Source organism: Ostrinia furnacalis, unplaced genomic scaffold (genome assembly GCF_004193835.3).
Source record: "Ostrinia furnacalis isolate ACB-3 unplaced genomic scaffold, ASM419383v2 OfSCF6470, whole genome shotgun sequence".
NCBI lineage: Eukaryota > Metazoa > Arthropoda > Insecta > Lepidoptera > Crambidae > Ostrinia > Ostrinia furnacalis.
Genome location: NW_021136709.1, coordinates 104,090 through 119,617, shown reverse-complemented (window position 1 = coordinate 119,617; position 15,528 = coordinate 104,090). Strand labels below are relative to the sequence as shown.

At 38.4% G+C, this 15,528-nt stretch overlaps 1 protein-coding gene across 2 annotated transcripts; it reads right to left on the bottom strand.

Annotated features, from left to right (window-relative positions):
- Nucleotides 1-663: 663 nt before the first annotated feature.
- LOC114362407 (nose resistant to fluoxetine protein 6-like) lies at nt 664-14,654 on the bottom strand. Of its 2 annotated transcripts, XM_028317805.1 has the most exons (13): nt 14,565-14,654; nt 13,203-13,345; nt 11,786-12,101; nt 11,018-11,129; nt 10,710-10,797; nt 9,864-10,030; nt 9,261-9,446; nt 8,275-8,454; nt 4,667-4,817; nt 3,281-3,455; nt 1,785-1,927; nt 960-1,245; nt 665-895 (listed from the first exon to the last, which is right to left on the bottom strand). In XM_028317805.1, exons 1-12 carry the CDS (start codon nt 14,635-14,637, stop codon nt 1,006-1,008), a joined length of 1,974 nt encoding a protein of 657 aa, XP_028173606.1. In that variant the 5' UTR covers nt 14,638-14,654; the 3' UTR covers nt 665-895; nt 960-1,005. The 2 variants fall into 2 exon arrangements, with proteins under 2 accessions (XP_028173605.1, XP_028173606.1); XM_028317804.1 differs by having other exon boundaries at nt 664-1,245.
- Between the last annotated feature and the right edge of the window lie 874 nt (nt 14,655-15,528).

Genomic DNA, 15,528 nt, shown 5'->3' with positions numbered 1-15,528 from the left:
AAACTTGCCTATTAATTATTCTATAACATTTCTTCAGGAAGAAAAAGTAGTTCTTAAGGGCTGACAATTAAAATAGAATGTATTCAGCCAGAGGAACATAGCCTCTCAGCTTCTCCCTACCATGCATCCAGTGCCTCCCTGCGTGACCCTAACCTTTATGGGGTCGTCGTTCCTTAAGGATGGACGTACCACGCAGCGTTTTCCGGTACGTGGCCTCCTGCCCCATCGGCCTTAAGTTCTGCGTACTACGTACTACATTACTATTGGCGTATCTAAGGTCATTTGGGTATATTTTAGGGGGGGGGGGGGACTTGCATCGCTAATGTATGTTGTTGTTGATACTTTGTAACTCAATAGCACGGCGCCGCCTAGTGTGGTTGGTCCTTGGGTATTTATGCCGGCGTCACTAAGCGGAAATCTTAAGAAAGAAAGAAAGAACAATATTTATTTGGTACTAAGTTAAGTTTTATCTATTTTAACGATGCATACAGCCTTTATACCTTAAAATTACGTTGTATTTTTATTAAAAAACTGATAATTAAGAAAAAATGCAAGCATTACTTTGAATAACTCATTATTGCATGCATTACTTGTTTGTGTAAAGATGTGTTGTTGGTAGATCTTTGTCAATAAATAATAATAATAATTGTGTTTTAAATAAATTCTTTGTAAATTTTCATTAGAGGTTTATTTCGATAAGATAAGAGAAACAGTGTTTTCTTTATAAAAATTGGTAGTCTAGCTTATAGATCCTTATTGTTACATAGGAGTTTCAGATAGGTATAGGAAAGAGAATACGGAACAGTTAAATAAATATACTGTTAGACCAGCATGGCCTTTGGTATTTTTAGTAGTTTTACCCCCTTATTCACAAACATTACTATGAGGTCTCACAGCGCGTGGTACAGGGTGACACACGAACCAATCATAAAGCTCTATTCAATGCTTTGCGTTCGACAAGCATCGTTTGTGAATACGGGCGTTAGTATTTAATATTCTAATTTACTATTCAGCTTTCAATTCTTGTCTTGAGTTGGTTTTATTAGTGGTCGGTTCTGCAGAATTTTTAGCGCCATTAATACTGGTGTTTCTTATTAGGGATTTCTCTTTCAGAGGCGCGAACCACCGATGTCCCGTGTTGTTGATGACCCGGTCCAGGAACTTTTGTATTGGATATTCGATGAACATAGTCACGGGAAAAGCGACTATATTGGACAGCACGTGCACTCCGATGGTGTCCAGTATCTGTAAAATGAGAATGAATTAGCTGCTAATTTATCAAAATCTGAAAGGAGCTTGATGGGTATTTAAGACCTCGCCCTGTTATTTATTCAAATCAGTTAAAAAGCGCAGGTTAATTTGGCTGAATGTCATTTTACACAGAACCAGTAAAAAAATGCCGATTGATTTTCCTTCATGTTCTTCTGATTAATTTTGTCGTGGGTCCAACCAATGACAGGTAAATTTTCCCGGGACAATTTAAACTTGGCCTTCACTGGTTGGGTTTTTATTGGCGATCAAGCTGTGAATTCTGGCTACACAGAAGTTGCAGCGGTGGGTACAAGAGGTGGGATTAGTCCCATTTCTATGTTAGATACTTACAATGTGGAATGGAAAACCGCTACGACTATAAAAAAGGTGCTCAGATGCCCTTAATGTGTGGGTTTGCCGCGAAGATCGGCTACGTAAGTCATCTTCGGGCGCCCCAGCGCCGCCAAGACAGCTAGGTGTCGAAGTGGTCGCCATGGCCCAAATCAGTCGGTCGAATCATTATCATCACTTACAATGTATGCCATCGACGAGTCGTGAAGTGTCGTCCGATTGGCTAGAAGCCAGCAGTTGATGCACCAGTGGATCATGGTGGCGGAGAAAGACAGCCTCGTGATAACCCTCAGGCCACGCCAGGAGCAGATGCGATGTGTCAAACCTTCAAAAGATTTCAAAGTTATCATCATCATTTCAGCCATAGGACGTCCCCTGCTGAACATAAACCTCCTCCAATGAGTTTGTAGTCATAGAAGTTCTAAAATGTATGTTACGAGTTAAAGTTACCTAACATTTAGTCTACCAAAAAAACAATTAGTTTTTTTGGAAAACACCATTTTTTCGCGCAACGTGACCTGACCATTCGCGTCACATATCACGTAATGTGTGTATGGAGTGACTTAGCATCAATAAAAATATTTTATGTAGATGTTATATATGTTACGGTTAATGTGATAAATTGAAAATTATTAATAATAACCGGTTATTATGAATAATTCCCGACAGTCGCGGTGAAAGTGATAAATTAATCACATTTAACAGTGATTATTTAATAATTCGANCTCGGTTAGGTTAGGTTAGACTTGCGACCTTACACATACATAGCTGCCGCGGTGCGGTAGCGCCATTTAAGTTTCGGAGAAAAAAAGTGGCGTAATAAAAATAATTGTGTGTAAAAAAATGTTAGGCTTAAAATTTGTGTGCCATAGACAACTAGGCGTGCAAAAAATTTTACGATTCGATAGAGACCCCGCGTAATCGGATGATGCAATGCAATATCCTCCCCTCGCACCGTATGTCCACGCGTATTCATTGAAATCTTAATTACTTTAACTTTGACAAACGTCAAAAATCACACATATCCGATTGCTGTTTAGGAAATGTGTAAATTTCCTAGGAAATGTGTATAATATAATTCACATCACACATTTCCGGGTGATTTTAAGACTTATACACAATTCCTAGGAATTGTATACAATGACTGATTTCATACATTTCCTGTAACATATACATTACATCATCCTCTAATACTACCTACACTTTTCACGTTAAAGATTAAAGTCTAAAGGTAGCCTTTCGAACTAAGCGTCACAGACGCAGTGTCTTTAGCTTTGGTCTTGTGCCACCAACGCCGCCTCACTAACTCGCTTCCAAAGGCTACCTTTAAGTCCAAAGTTAAAGACGCTGCATCATCTGCATGCTTTAGTTCGAAAGGCTACCATAAAGTTATCAAAACTTTAATTTATCTTTCGTTCTTGTGAATTTTGAATTGCCCACGATTGCCAGACAGGTGCCCTGATGTTCTTAAAGACGCTCTGTTGAAAACAAATAGCTTTTGTATTTTATTATCATCCTCATCATCATTTCAGCCGCAGGACGTCCACTGCTGAACATAACCCTCCCCAATGATTTCCATATCGTCCGGTTGGTAGCGGCCTGCATCCAGCGCCTTCCTGCTACCTTCACGAGGTTTCCATGTATTTTATTAGCTATGCATAAAATCTTTGCAACTAACCTTTGTAGTTAATTAAGGAGTACAATAAGAAGCTGGCCAGCGAAGCGGTGAACAGCCTGTCTATGACTACCATCAAGTGTTGAGTAGACTTGTCGTAATGCCTAAAGTAGACGTAGCTTAGGTTCCACCAGTAATACAATAGAGGAAGCGCAAGGTGATGCATTACTATCAGGATCTGAAAATAAAATAATAGTTTTAGACCACAAAAAATACTTTTAAAACCTACTTACCTAACTAATTAGAGAAAGAGTAGAGTAAGTAAAAAATAAAATAAAAACAAGACATTCTTGAACATTTTACACTGCGCCATCTATTAGATACCAAACTAAGCAAAGCTTGTAACTATGGGTAAAAGTAAACAGATATAAATATACGAGTACTCGTATTTGTAAACACATTTTATTAGAAAGAAAACACAACAATTACCTACTCGTAGTCGTAGTACAAACAAATATTTTCATGCACACAAATGTTTATTTGTTTTGTAATAAGCGGGAAGCGGGCATCGAACCCACGACCTCCGGCAAAGCAGTCCGTCATATTATAAACAAATGGAATATTTCTAAGTCACAAAGTTCCAAATTCTTTGAATTTTGTTTACCAATTGAGTTAATCAAAGATCTAAGTTATATGAAAAGTTATTTATTACACTTCCTTCAAGTTATTTCACTGACTGGCCACAAGATTTTCAGTTCTCGAGTGGCGCCCACGAGCCGGAAGACGTAGTGTGGGTGTTCCGTTAGGTGGACCGACGATCTAGTGAAGGTCGCGGAAAGTTCCGGGATGCAGGCCGCCACCAACCAGCCATTGTGGAAATCATTGGGGGAGGCCCTTGTCCACCAGTGGACGTCATTTGGCTCAAATAACTATAGATACCTTAGAAGGTTCTGGTACACTTGCGCGAAAGACATTTGCGCGAAGATACTAGTGCGAAAAGCCATTTGCGCGCATGACATTAAATACTTTTCGCGAATAATAATGCTAAAACTGTTTTGGCGCTAATGTCTTTCGCGCTAGTGTCTTTCGCGCTCATGTCTTTTCGCGCAATCGTCCGTTCGTGCTCAAGTTTTTTTCGCGCTAGTATCTTCACGCAAATGTCTTTCGCGATCATGTCTTTTCGCACAATCGTCCGTTCGTGCTCAAGTTTTTTTCGCGCTAGTATCTTCACGCAAATGTCTTTCGCGATCATGTCTTTTCGCACAATCGTCCGTTCGTGCTCATGTTTTTTCGCGCTAGTGTCTTCACGCAAATGTCTTTCGCGCTCATGTCTTTTCGCGCAAACGTCCGTTCACGCTCATGTTTTTTGGCGCTCGTGTCTTCACGCAAATGTCTTTCGCGCTAGTGTCTTCACGCAAATGTCTTTCGCGCAAGTGTCCCGATACGTACCTTAGAGTTGTTAATATTAACATTCCGTTCCTGGTGGTCCTTGTGAACGAACGCTAACATAACCCCTGCTAAAGCCGCTATTAACGCACCGACCGGGTGTATATAGAGGTCGAAGAATGAATCTGCACCGATGAAGAAGTTTCGGAAGACCCTAAAACACAAAAACAATTTATTAGAATAATGATCATTATGACAGAAATATACGATCGTGTTGACGGCGCACCGTGCAGCCGTGACGTCACACGATGCTCTGATACGACGGGACGGGCACGGTAATACTATCTATACAGTATTCCAACTCGGCCATATTTTTGAAATAAATGTCAACAGCCGCGCGGTTCGCCACGGTATGACAACATGCGATAGGGCTGTCCACCTACAGACACAGTACCCATTCTAATTACATCTGTCTACTTAGAATTTCTATCTAGTTTTGTGATTGTAATTTTTTTTTAATTTAGACAAACAAAATACTTTGTGAATGGAATAGGATAAAAATGCGTGTTGTTTTGTGTTAGTAGATTTAATTTAAAAAAATATACTAAAATAATTTTGAATCTACTAATCATAATGAGTACTTAATGACCTGTTACTTTAATTTCAGGCGGATGAAGTCGTGGGCAAAAGCTGGTTTAATACAATAAATTNTCTATTTTTATTTCACAAAACTACAAAACTAAGGTAATAAATGACAATTTACATAGTTTTGTAGGTTTTCATGGGTCGTAACGGGACACCCAGTTAAGGTATTATGAAAGGGTAAATTGATGATTTAGCTTAAATATTTAATATTTTATGGTATTTCATATGTAATATACCATTTCTTCACATATTTTTAATGAATTATGGTCTTTTAAATGAAATAAAATGATTTTCCGTAGCTTCATAATTTAATTGCACACAATTTATGAAACTATTTAAGTACAAGTTTTGATATCTTCGAACTAGAAGAAACTATTTCCGATATAAAAGCAAATTCAGAAAATAAATATTATGACGCTTTTAAATAAAACTTCATAAATGTCTACTTTATAGGAAAAACCGAAACCAAATTAATTTTATTTATTTATTTAATCATTATTATTGTTTCGAAAAACTACAAATAGCGGACTTAATTCCATAGGGCAGTCTGTCCTCCAGTTGACCTTATGATAATGCAGATATAATAGAATTATTAAGGACAAACGAAAACCAAACTATATTAATTATTTACTATATTATTTAATAAGAATTTAGAATAATTATTATTCTAAATTCTAAATAAATTAAACATTATTAATTCATAGTAGCTTAAAATTATGTCATTGTACTTGGCAAAAAAGTAGAAAAGTTAGGTAAGTAAGATTACAAGTAGGAAGATTTTCATTCCAGTAAAGTACATCCACTTACTTTACTCCTACATAATACCGTTTTAAAAAGCCAATTATTTTTAATATAAAAATGTAACTTCGAAAAAAACTGCATTCACGCTTTTTAGTAGATTAAGAGTAGGCGCACACCGTTGATTTTCAGTTGGCCTATTCTTAGTCTCAACATATATTTTCCCATGTTGTGTAAATATTCTTCCTACTAGTTATTCTTTATTAGCTGATCCAAATAACTTTAGAAACTATAATAATTTATTATAATGTAACAGTCAAAACTCAAAAGTGGTTTTGACCAAGGGCGTTAGTCAAAATTACTAGGAAATCATTAAAAATAATTGTAAAGTGTAGTATTTGTGTGATTTGTGCATACAAAATAAAGACACCTAAGGTACTACAGTAAGGTGACTTTTTTTTCTCATAATATTTTTAACAAATCTAGCTTTTTCAATTTTTATGATGACTATCCTAACTTAATTAGGTAATACGTTATTTTATAGCATGTTTTTATTTTCTTAAATCATCTTTTAATAATTATCTTTTACCTGACAAATACCTAGTTTCTTCAAATATGAGAAATAATAAAAAGCAACATTACTTTACCCGATGGGGGTAGATGTCATCATTTTATATGTACAAATCACATAAATTACACTCTAAAATAGTTTTATTACATATTTTTGATGATTTTTTAGGTTCTTTCGTTTGTTCCAAACGCACATACTTAAATACTATAAGAAACGTCTATAAAATTTACCTTCACAGTTATTTTAATATCCTCACTGTGTAGATTTTTAAAATATTTGTTTAGATAATCTAAGAGCGTAAAGGACAAATTATTTAGACTTGGGTATGAAAATGTAAGGTTGTATAGGACAATAGATATACTACATGTACATTATACGCCCAAAAATTTGTGTTTACTTGTTCTTTACTACCATGGTAACTGTTTAAATCTGTTAAAATGATAATTTAAAAATACTAAAAATGGTTGAAGCAAATAAAATCAAAATAACTTTAAAAAAAAAAAAAGTGACTTAAGTACAACATTCTCATAGAAACTAGAATACGATACGTAATTGGACCTGTCGTTACGAATTATAACTACTGTTTTCTTAGTGTACCCACGAATGGCCAATATATTAATACTCGAGTGACTGCTATTGTACGCGTCTGCTTCGTGCAAAAAATATTAAAATGTAAACAAATAAAATTGTATAAACTTTAAATAATATATAGTTTTAAGGTTAATTTTGTATTTCTCTTGTAAGTGAATGTAATTCTTTTAGAGAAATAAATGTCTTAAACCATAATTAGTTGGTATTCAGAAATGACGTTCAATTAAGTTAATACAAACTCAAGTTTCGTGTTCAGATAGCTGAACGTCAAAAATTGCACCAAGTTTGATAGCACAGTTCTTCTTGAGTTGTTTCATAATACGGAGTTTAAATGTAAGCTTGATGATTTATGCTTGGTGTAAATAATAAGGATAGTAAGTATTGACGTAAAGAACAAAAATTATGTTGTTGACTTAATATTTTCAAAAAGCTATTATGTTAAACACATCTTACTTTAACTTTGACAAACGTCAAAAACTTTGTCAAACTCTATACAAAAACCACCGGTTATCGTCATAGTTACGGTCAAAGTTAGTTGGTGCAACTCAGCCTTAATGACTAAAATATTGTAGGCATTTCAAAGCATTATTTTTCATTTTTTTAACAACTAAAAACAATTATATAAAGTTACATTAAATAGCTTCTTCAGTTCATTGATCTTTGCTCTCTGTGGAACGCCAACGTAAAATCTTACCACCTACATTGAAAACTAGTGTTTTTCAGGGATAATACGGAGTGTCTTTACAGAAGTAAACACAGCGTGTGACGTCCACCCACAAAGTGGACCGACGACCTTACGGAGGTAGTAAGAAGGCATTGGATGCAGACCGCTACAAACCGGGCGATATGGATATCATTGGGGAAGGCCTATGACTATGAGAACGAGCGCGGTCACCCGTGCACTTTGGAGAGAGCCGGTTGCGGCAGATGCGCGAGGTGCACACGTGGTATTAAGCCATTGGTTAGTCCTGTGTGCACTGTGCACCTCATTTCGCGATACATAGCCCCTAGTTGCCCTCACGGCCATGGGAATGCGCAAAGCATTTTCTCATGTAAAAATGGCCTATGTTCAGCAGTGGACGTCTTGCGGCTGAAATGATGAGGATCATGATGTGCCGATACTTACTCAGGTGTAACATACAGGTAGCTAGATACCAATTCATGCTTATAAGCCTGGTGGGCAAGAATGGCGGTCGCTACCACCAATAAAGCCGAGATTACTTTGACGGCATGCTGCCGGTACTTCAAAAGCACTAAGATTAAGAATAGTGTGAAGAGGTGTATCTGCATGTCTACTGCCATTATCCTGAAAATAAGATTGGATTTATTAAATAGAAATAGAAGAATGACTGTGTCGTACTATCTGGTGCGGATAATCAATGATTTTTTTGCAAAAACGGAAAAATTTCTAACAATTTTCACGCTTAAAAAGGCGGGCAGAGATACATGGAGATGTAACATAAAATCACAAGTCATGATTGTGTATACTAAATCTTCATTTTTGCTTAGTAAATACATGGCCTTAAAAAAGTTAGGTAGCTGGTAGTATGTTAAAAGCTTTTACATAGAACTTGGTTCGTTTATGCTGTTCCAAAGACCTTTAGTCGTCAGTATTTTAGCTGGAGGATCACTACACTACGCGTGATTATCACTGCACTAATTTCGACCTCCTCCTATGTTCTTCTGATTAATTTCGACCCTACGCTTGATTATCACTACACTAATTTCTAACTCCTCCTATGTTCTTCTGATAAATTTCGTTACGGGGCCAATGACAGTTTAACTTTCCCCCGGGATAAACTTGACTTTCATTGGTTGGGTTTTTATGGCGGTCAAGCTGTAGATCCTGGCTACACAGGAGTTGCAGTGGTGGGAACGAGAGGTGGGAATAGTAGAATGTATCTGAATGAAGATTTTTACTGAATGATACGGATTATTGCGTGACCGCCAATAAAAACCAACCAGTGAAGGCCATGTTTGTCCCGGAAGAAAGTTAAACTGTCATTGGACCAGTAACGAAATTAAGGACTGATTTAGTTTTACTGAATGATAGACCAAAAGTGTCCCAATTTTAAGTAACTTGAAAAAATGACTTCCCTAAGATTAACTCACCAAGTCTGAACTAAGCATAGTTCTTTTCTGCGGAAAAATGTTTGGAGGAATCCAGCACTGATCCAGAACTTCTTTCGGCAGACGTCGCTCTCGTTGGCTAATATCAGAGGCCACATGGGACCATCGCCCATGCTTTTCCACCAGGTTGCGCCGAATCCGAGCAGCAATAAGTATACTGGATACATTCTGAAAGCATTCAATTGGATTACTTCTCTTAATGCTCGGAGTTTCCCTGAGTGATTGAATCAGAAATGAGGAATCCGCAGGAGAACCAAAGTGATGGATATAGCCTGCAGAATTGCTAACACCAAGTGGCAGAGGTCGGGGCACATAGCTCGCAGAGCTGATGGTTGTTGGGATAGAAATATTCTCGAGTGACGACCACGGGCTGGAAAACGTTGTGGACAGGCCCCTTACCAGGTGGACCGACGATCTAGTAAAGGTGAAGTGCTTGGATGTGGGTAGCGCAGGACCGGTCGTTGTTGAAATCCTTGAGGTAGGCCTTTTGTCTATCCCTTTGTTCAGCAGTGGACTTCATTTGGCTGAAATGATGATGATGAGGCTACTAAAAGCTTGTTTATGTCGGAAAGTTTACTAACATACCTGATGATCCTTTTAATCATGAGCAGAGGGAACATTTTCCAGCTGAATTTAATCTTGTCAGACAACAGCAGTAAATTGTAGCCTGTCAAGAAGTTCGACATCGTCACGAAAGTCAGGGTGTACGTCATTGTCGCTCCGTAGACGAAACCGATACGGGAAGATAGGAGCTGAAATAAGGAATAGCTCTAAATATAGATCGTTTCATCCACGAAGAGGCGCCCCACCATTCTTCCGCCAATGTTTGAGTGTTATCCGTACACGCTAAATTATCCATGAGTGCACACGCACACTTCAATAATGACGCTCGGATTGCTCGGATCAAACTCCCCGCACCCCGCGCTTCCCTCGAGCAAAAGTTAGTGGGGCGCGTCTTCGTGGATGAAACGATCTATACAAGGACTGGAAACAGGACCGGTCCTTGTGGAAACCCTTGGGGGCTTTTGTCTTGTGTCGCAGTTACACTATGCGGAAAATCGACCAAACAGAAGCCCGAAGTATAGGCGAACACGACGAAAATAACTGAAATGCGTGTTTACACTGTCTCGTTCAATTTCTCGCAGAGTGTAACTGAGCCATAGCAGTGGACGTCACTTGGCCTTGGCTGATACAGAAGCTGGCTGAAAAAAAGGAGCAGAAAAAGAAAATTTGGCTTGACATCTATTGAAAAGCAATAGACACTGGCTGAAAAAAAAGCAGCAGGTAAAGAAAAGTTTGTTTGTTAAAAAAGCAATAAAAATTCGAAATTTGAAATCAAATTCGGAATTCAATTTAAAAATAGAACGTCGATAGTTTATTAGCGTTGTTAATCAGTGGCAAGAAATACTCTTGTCCCGGAACTTTTCTTACCTTTTCATAATATCTTGGGTCGTTCTGGTAAACTGCTGAGGTCAGAATAATAACGTGGTAATTAATTAAACCGACTCCCATGAGGTACCTGAAAATATTGCAAACAAAACGAGAGGTCATTTTTTGCGTACACATTCAATAGTATTTAAAAAAACAAAAAACTACTATTGAAAAATACCTAGTCACATAAAATAGTTACTAAGGTAACCAATATAAAAAAGAAAATTTACATATTTCTTGTAAAAACAAAAAAATGCTCGGAATGACTTCTAGGCACATAAATATTAAGATAAACTCCACTTCCTGACCTTATTAAATGAAAAACTTCGAGTTGTCTCAGACGTGGGTCTACATCTTGATAATTGGATACTAGATGGTTCCAGTTAATTCTAGGTGCAAAGGACATCAGGTATGGGTTTTCTGAAAATACAAATAAAAGACAGGTAAAATGACTGTAGGTATAAATACAAAGGTACAAACTGCCAGCAGAAGTAAATCTATGTTCTCAAATCTTCTTACTGTCATACAGCCCTAAGGCCTAGTATCCTCTGCGTCTCTCAAATGACATTGATAACAAGAAGTTATTGTTGTTAAGTAAGAAGCACATTTTTTATTTAATATCAGCCATTGCTGCATTGGCGAAGGCTTCGAAGAAACGCCGTATAGCAATCTCCCACTTTTCCACCAAACAACTGTGGTGTATGGTAACAGGATGCAGGACTAGGTATTCCCACCTCTCGTTCCCACTGCTGCAACTCTTGTGTAGCCAGGTTCTACAGCTTGACCGCCATAAAAACCCAACCAATGAAGGTTAAGTTTATCCCGGGGGAAAGTTAAACTGTCATTGGACCCGCAACGAAATTAATCAGAAGAACATAGGAGGAGTTTGACTTCCCTCCCGTGACAAACAAAGGGTTCTCTACGTCTGATGTGGATGGCCCACAGTTCAGGTTTAGAATACGTTATTTCTAACTACGGCTTCGGTTCGAAAATTTGATTGGTTATTCAAATGCCACACCACGTTCGCGTTAGTTGAATAATCGAATAACGTTGAATAATCATTTGATTTGACTTACTGCTCCCCTTTTTGGCGAAGAATACATCGTAAACCGTCCCAACTCCCGCCATGGCGATCATTAAGTATATGAAGTAGAGAAAGGCTCGGTGCGCCGCGTCATTCGTGTCGGGTTCGTTCGGGCGCGGCTGCGCGTGCGCGTGGCAATAGTGCAGCTTTAGCAAGCGCGTGCGCAGCGCGTGCGATCGCGCCCACGTGTCCACGCAGCGCTCGAAGCGCGTGCTCGCGTTCGTTTCGTTGCTCGGACAGCGCGTGGGTAAGCAGTACCCGCGGTGGAGAAGCGAGCGGTTGTACAAGTATCTGTCTTGAGCTTTTTCCTGTGGGAAAAATTAGAAAACTTTAGAAGCTGGCTGCACAGGAGTTGCTGCGGTGGAAATAGTCCCGGCCGGAACTGGGAATAGGCCTTCCCCAATGATTTCCACATCGCACGGTTAGTAGCGGCCTGCGCCCAGCGCCTTCCTGCTGCTTTTATCCATCCTCCACCACCGTTCAACTTGTGGGTGGACCGGTGTTTGTGTGGTAGGTCCTCAGATCATTCTAGGTCAAAATTACAACATGAAATCAGCTACTCCGCGCAGGCGTAGACACTTTTTGTGTCCAGTTGCTTTTGACATCATTCAACTCGGTTTTCTGTGTGTATAAGTTTGCATAGCCCTTTAAAAAATGTACAAGCAAAATACAATTAAATACTTCAGACTTAGTGCGTGCGACATATCATATTATATGGGACGGAGCATTTTCAGGACTCTACGTGGTTAAGGTTCGGCCAAACCAACGCGACACACGCGATCAGCCGGCGTGCAGCGATGGTGATCTATTCATTTAAGTCTGGTCGCCATCGCTGCACGCCGGCTGATCGCGTTGGTTTGGCCGAACCTTTATAAAGAATGTGCTACGCACGCTACTATTAACTTAACAGTAGAGTTGTGGACCTTTGGAAATAAAGCCTTAAGTACAGTCGCGGAATGAAAAGGTTCGTCACCTTAGTGTCGGTTTTCGCTTGCACTAGGTACTGTAAGAGTCAAACCTGCCAACATAACCGTGCAAGAAACATTGCTGCTAACATTTAAATAAATATGACGTTTGCTAACGAATAAAGTTTTGCTTGTTTATTTTTCTATCCCATCAGTGCAATGTTACAAAATGTAGTTTTTTTTTATTTAATAGATAATGGCAGGTGGAACCAACAAGAAGGTTTTAGTTTATCAATCATAATAATCTTCTTGACAAGTTAAAACGTCGAACAACTTTGATCTGAATAATTTTAAACTTTAGTGACGAACAGTTAAAGATTATTTTCTCTAACTCGAGATTATTCTGTAACATAGTTTCAAAAGGTAATATGTGCTCGCGATTCGTTGAAGGAATCAATTTGAAAACTGAAGAACCTTTTCATTCCGTGACTGTACTTTAAATACCTGTATCAAGTCATAAAGTGGATTGGGTGTGACATCGTTGTAGATTTCGAACATTCCGAGGCAGTAGATCCCATCCTGCCTGGCCAGACATTTGTTGTAGTCATCCAAGTGGAAGAGCTTTGGAAGCTTACGAAAATCTTCCTCTAGAACAAAAATGAATTAACAACCGACATTTTCTTCAAAATGTAGCTTTTTGTCATCGCCTGCTTTAATGAGTCGATTTATAAAAGTTTGGCTTTCTCAGTTTTAAATTTACTCAAAGTGAAATTGACCGCTGAGTCAAGAGCGAGATGCTTTTTTTGGTCAGTTGTACTGTTCTTTTTTTCAGGATACTGCCATTCATATCTTCTGGAAAATTTTAAACCGAAATTCGAGCTTAGATATCCTTGATTGTAATGCTCATGGTTGCTAAGTTATTGACTGAAGTTTGAGTGTTTTTTAGCCATAGGCAGGCCTGGATCACTCCGCGCGGTACATCCGATAATTACCTACAGCGAGCGGGTATTATAACAGTCGAGTGTCACGCGCGCGCCCGTCGCCCGTCGCTGGACGCTGGCGTGCGTTATAGTATGTACCTAATTCTATGATCTAAGTATTATTTAAAAATGGACATAAAGAGAAAGAAATATTGTGCGGCGTTCGGGTGTTTAAATTCGAAAAGAATTCTACACTGGATTTTTTTTTTCGCTTCACAAAGATGCTGAAAGGTATGTTGGCCATGTAGGTAATCAATAATTCTTAGGATAGTAGTATAGGAACTTAACCTACCATGACTACTGCTCAGAATGCGTTCGTTCGTTACAGCCAAATGACGTCCACTGCTGGACAAAGGCCTCTCCCAAGGTTTTCCATAATGAATTCGTACTTACCTACATACGTACCTCGTTACATATAAGTAGATTAATTAATTTTTCACTAGACAGCAACCCTAACAGCGTAAGAAGAGTTCAGAGGCACGCGATAGAAAGAGATAAAACTTGTAGGTGAATAAAATTGTAAGTACGTAGTGCTGTGCGAGCTGAATTTCACTGTATCGCGTCGTAGCAAGACTCGCATTTATTTAAATCGTCTTGCGGAGTAATCCTTCTGTACCTGTACTATTACTTATTCTGTGCCATAGGTCACAGTGTAGGTAGTCATCAAAGCCTTTTTGCCTTTTAAAGAGTTCCTAGGGTGATTCAGACTGTGGTGTATAGTGCCTCACACAGTGACTCGTACTAGTATCCCAATTCTCTGATGGTGTAGATATCCACGAGCAATTATTTACCTGAAGTGACTCTACCTTGAAACCTTTTTTGAAAGTTTCATAAAATGGAATTTCATATTACGAACATGGAACAAAAGAAAATAAGATTTATTTACCTGGATCTTTTTCAGCATACACCACAGTGGATGCAAAAACTAAGCACAAAAATACAATGGGGAGACGACCCATCTTCACCTTAAAACCTGAACGCACTGACTGGTTGACAGGCAGAATTTAAAAATGTTACACTACATGATGCAGAAAAAAATTAACAGCTAAGTTTGTTACGCTCTGCCAAGCTAGGTTCTGTACTAGAATAATATTTTCCTCACGATGTACATTGTACAATTAGTACAATGCTATAAGTCTTAAAAGAACACTGTTTTTAGAGTTCCGTACCCATGCGGTAAAAACGGGATCCTATCTGCACTGCCTGTCTGTCACTAGTCTGTATCTCATGAAAGTTTTTACAGATGTATTTCTGTTGCCATACAACAACGTGAGTTTTTTCAGGGAACGTAGTGTGAGTTTACGTCAAACGCATTCGATGTCGACTGCGTAAAAAGTGACATTAAATGTATGACGGATTGTACAGCGCCCCTAGCGGAAACTTTCAAGAACTAAAATCTACATTTTTTTAACGCGCTCGCTAGTGACGAGGTTTGATGTAAGCTCACACTAAGCCCTCAGAATACATACCATACCTGCGGGATCCCTACTACACAACTTAAGTAGGTAATCACTTATTTTTAATAGCTTTGTGGAACCCTAAACTCTATGCATTTTCAGTTAAGTCAAAAAAATATAAAAAATTATGACAAATAAGCTGAAAGTCCTTGTGACGACTAGCAAAAACCTTATGAATATTGTTGAAACTACGTTAAAACATTATAATACATAATAATAAAATATTAAGATCATGATCCCTCGTTCGTTTCAGCCAAATGACGTTCACTGCTGGACAAATCCCCCAAGGATTTTGTCAACGAACTATCCTGCACCTTAAAATTAGGTAGGTACTCATTGGGCGAATTACTCAATAAAAGTAAACTGCGTACACTTTACCAATATACCTATAAA